We start from the raw sequence: 9,240 nt of genomic DNA, 5'->3' as shown, positions 1-9,240 counted from the left end.
GTGCAGTACCATAACATGTCTGCAGGTGGAGCCCCAGAAAAAAGGATAAAAAGTGAGTGAAAACGGGCTTTTGTACCAAATTGAGGACCTAAAATCAGGGTAAAGCATGTTTACAACCTAAGGAAGTGTTTCAATGAAAACAAAGTGAGGACCGGCCAAAATGTCCTCACTTTGTAAAAATGTCCTCACTTTGTAAAAATGACCTCACTTTGTTGGTTAAAAACACTCACTGGTCCTCAGTATGCTGCAAGTACAAGAACACACACACACACACACACACACACACACACACACACACACACACACACACACACACACACACACACACTCACACACACACACACCCACACACACTCTCTCACACACACACGCGTGACAGCCAATCAGAACAAAGTTCCGTTAAACTGAACCAGACAGTGTTTTGTCACAGTGATGTCACCTGTGACGTCACCAGTGATGTTATCAGTGATGTCATCAGTGATGTCATCAGTGGTCACCTGTGATGTCACAGTGATGTCATCAGTGATGTCACAGTCAGTGAATGAACCGCTCGCCGGTCATCAGGTCAGGAAGCTCGTTAAGCTCGTTAAGGTCGTTAGCACCTCGCTCCTCCGTCGCCTTGGAAACGCTTGACCTCTCCACCCGGAGCGGCGGTGCTGTGGCGAGTCAGCTGACAGCTGCGCTCTGCTCTGATTGGCTGGTGGGTGGGGCAGTGAAGCCAGTGAGCTGGACCTCTGGACACGCCCCCCTGTGGACGCCTGGAGACACTGCAGCACAGACAGTTAATGATGTATTACTGTGTGTGAGAGTGTGTGTGTGTGTGAGTGTGTGTGTGAGTGTGTGTGTGTGTGTGTATGTGTATATGTATGTGTATGTGTGTGTGTCACCTGCTGTTTTTACGACCAGAGGATGAAGGCCAGAGAGAAGAAGAGGAAGAGGAAGAGGAACTGGAAGAGAAGAAGAAGAGAGTCAGAGCAGATGATGATGATGATGATGATGATGATGATGATGAAGATGATGGCTCCTGTAACCATGGTGATAGATGATGCTCTACCTTCTCCTCCAGCTCTTTGATCTGTCGTTTCTGTGTTTCTATGAACTCCTCCAGTTCTTTGTTTCTCTGTCAAACACAAGGTTACATGTTTATTAAGGTTGTTTACATGTTTATAAAGGTTGTTTACATGTTTACCTGTCACTTCAAAGGTTGTTGACATGTTTACCTGTCACTTCAAAGGTTGTTGACATGTTTACCTGTCACTTTAAAGGTTGTTTACTTGTTTATAAAGCTTGTTTACTTGTTTATAAAGCTAGTTTATGGAGCCCCGTTTACTTGTTTTTAAAGCTTGTTAACTAGGTTGTTTACTTGTTTATAAAGCTTGTTTACCTGTTTAAAAAACTTGTTGACTTGTTTATTAAGTTTGTTTACTTGTTTATGAAGCTTGTTTACTAGGTTGTTTACTTGTTTATAAAGCTTGTTTACTTGTTTATAAAGCTTGTTTACCTGTTTAAAAAGCTTGTTTACTTGTTTATAAAGGTTGTTTACTTGTTTATAAAGCTTGCTTACCTGTTTACTTAGCTTGTTTACCTGTTTATAAAGCTTGCTTACAAAGCTTGTTTACTTGTTTTTAAAGTTTGTTTACTTGTTTATAAAGTTTGTTTACAAAGCTTGTTTACTTGTTTATAAAGCTTGTTTACTAAGCCTGTTTACTTGTTTATAAAGCCTGTTTACTTGTTTATAAAGCTTGTTTACTTGTTTATAAAGCTTGTTTAACTGTTAATATAGCTTGTTTACAAAGCTTGTTTACTTGTTTTTAAAGGTTGTTTACTTGTTTATGAAGGTTGTTTACTTGTTTATACAGCTTGTTTACCTGTTAATATAGCTTGTTTACTTGTTTTTAAAGGTTGTTTACTTGTTTATGAAGGTTGTTTACTTGTTTACCTGCTGCGTGAGCTGCAGCAGCTCCATCCTCTCTCGGAGGATCTGCACGTCTCTTTCTCTCAGCTCGCACATCACGCTTCGCTTCCATTGGTCCATGGCTCGCCGTAGCTCCTCCCTCTCGTCCTCCGACAGCGTTTCGCAGAGGCGTCGCTCCTCCGCCTTGAATCCCGCCATCCGAGACTCCGCCTCCTGCTGCAGGGCCTCAAACAACATGGCCTCCAGCTCCAGGATCCTCTGAGGCACAAAGACAACACAGTCAGTCTGTTGTTGTTGTTGTTGTTGTTGATGGTGACCTCTGACCTTATGAGCCTGATCCATGGACTGCTTCCTGTAGTCCAGCTCCTCGTCCAGGTAACCTTTCTGTTTACGGAAAAGATCCTAAACAACGACAGGGGTCAGAGGTCAAACTGTTACCGTGGCAACCAGGAAGTTGATGATGATGATGATGATGATGATGATGATGATGATGATGTCACACTTTTACCTTCTCACTCTCGATGTCCAACATTTTCTGCTGCAGAGACGATTTGGTCACTTCAATGGACTCCAGCCACTGAGACACACACACACACACAGGTCAGGTGTGTGTGTCTGTGTGTGTGTGTGTGTGTGTGTGTGTGTGTGTGTGTGTGTGTGTGTGTGTGTGTGTGTGTGTGTGTGTGTGTGTGTGTGTGCGTGTGTGTACCTTCTCGGCCATGGCGAGCACAGTCCTGGCGTGAATCACCACCACCTGCTCGTCGTTGGACAGATTCTACGCGAGGACACAGAGACGATGTTGACACAACCGCGTGTCAATCACACGACAAACAACAACAACAACAACAACAACATCACGACGACGACAAGTCACCTGTCAATCAAACAACACGTCACGTCATGTTTACAAACAAACAAACTAAATGAAATCAACATACACTTACGGCGTTATCTCCCAGAATGTCCAGTTTCTTCATCAACTCACTGATGACAATTTCCTGAGGAGGAAACACAGACAGCGTCACCAGCAGAGGTCGCTGTTTACACGTGCATGCAGGTGAGAGCTGCAGGGGGGCGGGGCTACTCACAGTGACGCCCTCTGCCTCACAGTACACCTGCAGAGGACTGAGGCCTTCTGGGAAACACAGCTGCTGAAAGTTGATTCCAGGTGAGCGTCGCTCCCGCTCCTGAACAGGAAGTGGAGTTAGTGTTGATGTTTGTGTGACTGTAAACGTGTTGTTTGTTTGTTTGTTTGTTTGTTTATTTACCTCCAGCTCTAAGATCCTGAACTCCAGCAGCTCGTTCTGATCTCTGATGTCCTGAATGTCGTTCTTCAGTCGCAGCTCGTCACATTCCATCTGTCGCAGCTGAGCTCGTACAACAGGAAGTCAATGATGTCAGGGACAAGGAAACAGGAAGTCAATGATGTCAGGGAAAGGAAACAGGAAGTCAACGATGTCAGGGACAAGGAAACAGGAAGTCAACGACGTCAGGGACAAGGAAACAGGACGTCAAACACGTCAGGGACAAGGAAACAGGTAGTCAACGATGTCAGGGACAACGAAACAGGAAGTCAACGACGTCAGGGACAAGGAAACAGGAAGTCAACGACGTCAGAGACAAGGAAACAGGAAGTCAACAATGTCAGGGACAAGGAAACAGGAAGTCAACGACGTCAGGGACAAGGAAACAGGAAGTCAATGACGTCAGGGACAAAGAAACAGGAAGTCAACGACGTCAAGGACAAGGAAACAGGAAGTCAATGACGTCAGGGACAAGGAAACAGGAAGTCAACGATGTCAAGGACAAGGAAACAGGAAGTCAACAATGTCAGGGACAAGGAAACAGGAAGTCAACGACGTCAGGGACAAGGAAACAGGAAGTCAATGACGTCAGGGACAAGGAAACAGGAAGTCAACGACGTCAAGGACAAGGAAACAGGAAGTCAATGACGTCAGGGACAAGGAAACAGGAAGTCAACGACGTCAGGGACACCAGAGGTTGCCTTGGTAACATAAACATAAACATTGTAACAATGACGTCGTTATAATATTCACCTTTTCAAACAGTTCCTGATTCCTCTGATATAAACACTGTTTCTCCTCCACCCACTGGACGTCCTGAGAGAGAGAGACAATGTAATGTGTGTGTGTGTGTGTGCGTGTTCGTGTGTGTGTGTGTTCGTGTGTGTGTGTGTGTGTGTGTGTTACCAGTCCCTGTTGTTTCAGAGCTGACTCCAGATCAGTGACTCTGGTTTGATATCGGCTGATCTCACTCAGCAGCTGTTCTCTGGTCTGACACACACAGAGGAGACAGAGGTCAAAGGTCAGAGGTCAGGTTTGACCTGTCAGAGGTCAGAGGTCAGAGGTCGTCCTCACCTTGATCTCCTTCTCTGCGTCGTAGTTTCCTCCGTACGTCTCCGTCAGCAGAGCGTACGCTCGCTGCAGCGCCTGATACTCCTGAGTCAGCTGACGGTATCGTAGCTCCGCCTCCTCACGCACACACCCCTGAAACACACACACACACATTTACCAAACTGTGTGTGTGTGTGTGCGTGTGTGTACGTGTGTGTGAATATGTGTGTGTGTGTGTGTGTGTGTGTTACCTCCTCTGGTTCAGTGTCAGGAGTTCTGTCAGTGTGAAAAGACAAAGATGATCCATCAGAGTCGACTGACGCTTCTTCATCATAGCCATAGAACGTCTCTATGACCTGCACACACACACACACACACACACACACACACACACACACACACACACACACACACACACACACACACACACACACACACACACACACACACAGGTTAACAGTCGTAACAACAGTGCTATGAACAGCATCAGTAACAGTGTTGTTCTTACTCTGCAGGCTCTGAACGTTCTTTTCCTCCTCACTGTGTCCTGACGTCTGTATCTGAGCAGCATGTCCCTCTCCTGCACCACAACAACAAAAACAACGTAAAACAACAACGTAAACAACGACGTAAACAACAAAAACTATGTAAACACCATCAACGTAAACAACAACACAAACAACAACATAAACAACAACAACGTGAACAACAACAACAATGTAAACAACATAAACAACAACAACACAAACAACAATGTAAACAACAACGTGAACAACAACAACAACAATGTAACAACATAAACAACAACAACTTAAACAACGACGTAAACAATAACAATGTAAAAAACAACTTCAACGTAAACAACATAAACAACAACAATGTCAACTACAATGTAAACGACAACAGCAATGTAAACAACAACAACGTGAACAACAACAACAATGTAAACAACGTAAACAACATCAACAACAACAATAACGACGTAAACAATAACAACAATGTTAACACCAGCAATGTAAACAACAACATAAACAACAACATGAGCAACAACAACAAAAACAACAATGTAAAGAACAACATGAACAACGTAAACAACAAGTACAATGTAAACAACAACAACACAAACAACAACATCAATAACAACAACAACAACAATGTAAACAACAACAATGTAAACAATAACAACAATGTCAACAACAACATCAACAACAACAACGCAAAAATAAACAACAAGAACGTAAACAACATCAATGTAAACAACAACAACTGATTGTGTATAAATTGTGGAGTCTAAATAAAGTGGATCATTAATTGTTTGTTTATGTTTGTACAGTAAACACCTGTTGCAGACACAGGGCCCCGCCCACTTCTGTCTGTGTGCGTGAATACTTACGATAACATTCTTGACGTAGCCGGCTGTTTCCAGAGCCTGAAAACAAAGACAGGTGAACACTGACACAACTACTACAGTAATACTTACAGTATATATTAGTATATGTAGTACTCGTGGTACTTGTACCTTGGACAGGTCTTCGATGATGTGTTGTTGCTCCAGCACCTGTAACCGTAGAAACTCCATCTCCCCCTCCTCCTGACTGAAACCATGGTAACCACTGGAGTGACGGCGGTCCAGGTCGTTGAGCGAACTCGGCCTCCTCTGTGAGCGACAACATGCTCCTGTTACCGCGGTAACGCCCCGCGTCATGTCACATGACCTCGCTCAGTCAACACTACAGGCGGTAAACAGACAGTAAATCAGAACTGAGACTGTTGTCAGTGGTTACCATAGTTACCATCTCCAGGTTCTCCTGCGTGACGAAGCGGAGCTTGTTGTCGAGGCGACGCAGAGCGAGCGCTAGCTCCTCGTTCTTCCTGCTCAGACGCTTGTTTTTGTCCAGGAGAGGAAGAAACTGACTCTCGGCCTCACGGAGGCGCTTCAGCTGCACCACGACAACAACAACAACGAGTCAACAACAACAACAACAACAAGACCACGAGTCAAAAACAACAACAACGAACAAACAAATTAAACACAAACACATTAGCCGAGGGTCCTCACAAGATCAGAAACACTGTCAAATCCATAATGTACTGTGTGTGTGTGTGTGTGTGTGTTACCAGTTCGTTGCGTTCTTCAGACAACAGAGCGTTTCGATCCTCCAGTTTCCTGACGACAGAACTGAGCTCAGCGATTTTTAACTGAAACCTGCGAGTGTCTCGATCCTCCTGAGACTACACACACACACACACAGACACACACACACACACACACACACACACACAGAGACACACACAGACACACAGAGTCACACACACACACACAGAGACACACACACACACACACACACACAGACACACACACACACAGTCACACACACACACACACACACACACACAGAGAGACACAGACACACACACACACACACACACACAGAGAAACACACACACACACACACACAGAGACACACACACACACAGTGACACACACACACACACACACACACACACACACACACACACACACACACACACACACACACACACACACACAGAGAGAGAGACACACACACATTAGTCTCCTCCCCTGCAGCAGCAGAGGCTCATGGGTAATGTAGTGTTCAGACACTGCCACCTTGTGGTGACGACTCCACACACACACATGATGATGTCACACTCAGGTAACTGTGTCATGCAGCGTGGCCGCGAGGAGGCGGGGCTTACGATGTAAGGAGTAGTGTTAGGGGTGGAGTTAGGGGTGTGGTTAGTGCCCGCCTTCTGAGCGTCTCTCAGCACCGCGATTTGCTGCTCGGCCGCCTGAGTCTGCAGCTGGAGGCGGTGGGCGTGGCCTGCCTGTAACCCGAGAGCTTTGTCCAGAACACTGACCGCCCTGTCCTTCAGCTTTATCTCATCCATCTGTCAGAGAGACAGGTGAGACAGACAGGTGAGAGGACAGGTGAGAGACAGACAGGTGAGACAGACAGACAGGTGAGAGGACAGGTGAGACAGACAGGTGAGACAGACAGGTGAGACAGACAGACAGGTGAGACAGACAGGTGAGAGGACAGGTGAGACAGACAGGTGAGACAGACAGGTGAGAGGACAGGTGAGACAGACAGACAGGTGAGACAGACAGGTGAGAGGACAGGTGAGACAGACAGGTGAGACAGACAGGTGAGAGGACAGGTGAGACAGACAGACAGGTGAGACAGACAGACAGGTGAGAGGACAGGTGAGACAGACAGGTGAGACAGACAGGTGAGAGACAGGTGAGACAGACAGGTGAGACAGACAGGTGAGAGACAGACAGGTGAGAGACAGGTGAGAGGACGGAGACAGGTGAGACAGACAGGTGAGACAGACAGCCAGGTGAGAGGACACAGACAGGTAAGGGGTGGAGTTAGTCAGTTAGACAGAGAGATGAGGGGTGGGGTCAGTCTGATTAGGGGTGGAGTCAAGGTTTTAACCCTCACAGCCAATCTCAGGTGACAATGGGTGGAGTCAGTGAACACCTGGGCAGGTCACAGAGCTGTGTGTGTGTGTGTGTGTGTGTGTGTGTGTGTGTGTGTGTGTGTGTGTGTGTGTGTGTGTGTGTGTGTGTGTGTGTGTGTGTGTGTGTGTCTGTGGCGTACCAGGCGGCGGACCTCCCTCTCACAGTCTCTCTTGGTGCGGTTTAGCTCCTCCTGGTGGTGATGATGAGCAGAGCGGAGCTCGGCTGCTCTGGCCTGCCCCGCCTGCTGTGATGATGTCAGAGCGTCCTCCATGGAGCGCTTGGATTTACGCAGCTCCTGAACTTCCTGCTGGAGGCGACAACGCTCCGCCTCCCAGCCCCGCCTCGCTTCCTCCGCCTCCGCCAGCAGAGCGCTCCTCACCTGACACACACACACACACATATATAATAATAATAATCCCACCATAATCTGATTACTACAGCCGCAGTAATCAGATTACACAGATTACACAGACCTTGTCAGTGGACGTGTCCCTCAGCGTGAGGACGAGTCCGTTGAGACGTTGAATCTCTCCGTCTTTGATCTTGATGACTCTCATCAGCTCCATCTCGTGTTGCCGTAGTAACGTCTCCCTGGTGATTGACAGCTCCTTCTGCTTCTCCTCGTGGAGTTTGGTCTTCAGCTCCGTCACCGTCACCGTGGCCCGGTGATGCTCCGCCTTCAGCTCCTGACTCTTCTCACGCTCCAGACGACTCACCTGAGGACACGCTAATCTGAGTCACACAGAGGCGCTAATCCCACAACAATACCACCGTAATCTGATTAACACAGAGGCTGTAATCCCAATGTAATCTGATTAACACAGAGGCGCTAATCTAACCGTAATCTGATTAATACAGAGGCCGTAATCCCACGGTAATCTGATTAACACAGAGGCGCTAATCCCACGGTAATCTGATTAACACAGAGGCGCTAATCTCACCGTAATCTGATTAACACAGAGGCGCTAATCCCACGGTAATCTGATTAACACAGAGGCGCTAATCCCACGGTAATCTGATTAACACAGAGGCGCTAATCCCACGGTAATCTGATTAACACAGAGGCGCTAATCTCACCGTAATCTGATTAACACAGAGGCGCTAATCCCACGGTAATCTGATTAACACAGAGGCGCTAATCCCACGGTAATCTGATTAAAACAGAGGCGCTAATCCCACAGCAATGACAACAAGGAATCTGATTAACACAGAGGTGCTAATCCCACCGTAATCTGATTACCACAGAGACTGTAATCCCATGGTAATCTGATTAACACAGAGGCCATAATCTCACAGTAATCTGATTGACACAGAGGCCGTAACCCCACAGCAATAATCCCACGGTAATCTGATTAATCCAGAGGTGCTAATCCCACAGCAATGATACCACAGTAATCGAATTTACACAGAGGCGGTAATCCAGAAGTAATCTGAGTAACAGAGCAGCAGTAATCCCAGAGTTATTTGATGTATACAGTTGC

General features: G+C 46.6%; 1 protein-coding gene across 1 annotated transcript in view; it reads right to left on the bottom strand.

The window, feature by feature from the left end:
- Positions 1-896: 896 nt before the first annotated feature.
- jakmip3 (Janus kinase and microtubule interacting protein 3) overlaps positions 897-9,240 on the bottom strand; it is a gene marked incomplete at both ends in the record, with an annotated part of 8,637 nt that continues 293 nt past the window's right edge. Inside the window, 21 exons of the mRNA XM_083905313.1 lie at positions 897-947; positions 1,055-1,120; positions 1,940-2,131; positions 2,240-2,317; positions 2,424-2,492; positions 2,625-2,690; positions 2,860-2,913; positions 3,004-3,102; positions 3,184-3,282; positions 3,973-4,035; positions 4,126-4,209; positions 4,294-4,416; positions 4,521-4,625; positions 4,778-4,849; positions 5,663-5,698; positions 5,789-5,926; positions 6,054-6,209; positions 6,388-6,501; positions 6,991-7,182; positions 7,899-8,138; positions 8,233-8,475. Coding sequence (XP_083761439.1) covers positions 897-947; positions 1,055-1,120; positions 1,940-2,131; positions 2,240-2,317; positions 2,424-2,492; positions 2,625-2,690; positions 2,860-2,913; positions 3,004-3,102; positions 3,184-3,282; positions 3,973-4,035; positions 4,126-4,209; positions 4,294-4,416; positions 4,521-4,625; positions 4,778-4,849; positions 5,663-5,698; positions 5,789-5,926; positions 6,054-6,209; positions 6,388-6,501; positions 6,991-7,182; positions 7,899-8,138; positions 8,233-8,475 — 2,340 coding nt within the window. The remainder of the gene's footprint in view (positions 948-1,054; positions 1,121-1,939; positions 2,132-2,239; positions 2,318-2,423; positions 2,493-2,624; positions 2,691-2,859; positions 2,914-3,003; positions 3,103-3,183; positions 3,283-3,972; positions 4,036-4,125; positions 4,210-4,293; positions 4,417-4,520; positions 4,626-4,777; positions 4,850-5,662; positions 5,699-5,788; positions 5,927-6,053; positions 6,210-6,387; positions 6,502-6,990; positions 7,183-7,898; positions 8,139-8,232; positions 8,476-9,240) is intronic.

The sequence above is a fragment of the Microchirus variegatus genome, assembly GCF_963457635.1.
Source record: "Microchirus variegatus genome assembly, chromosome: 18".
Classification (NCBI taxonomy): domain Eukaryota; kingdom Metazoa; phylum Chordata; class Actinopteri; order Pleuronectiformes; family Soleidae; genus Microchirus; species Microchirus variegatus.
The sequence above is the reverse complement of the archived record's forward strand: the minus strand, read 5'-3'. Positions and strand labels throughout refer to the sequence as shown.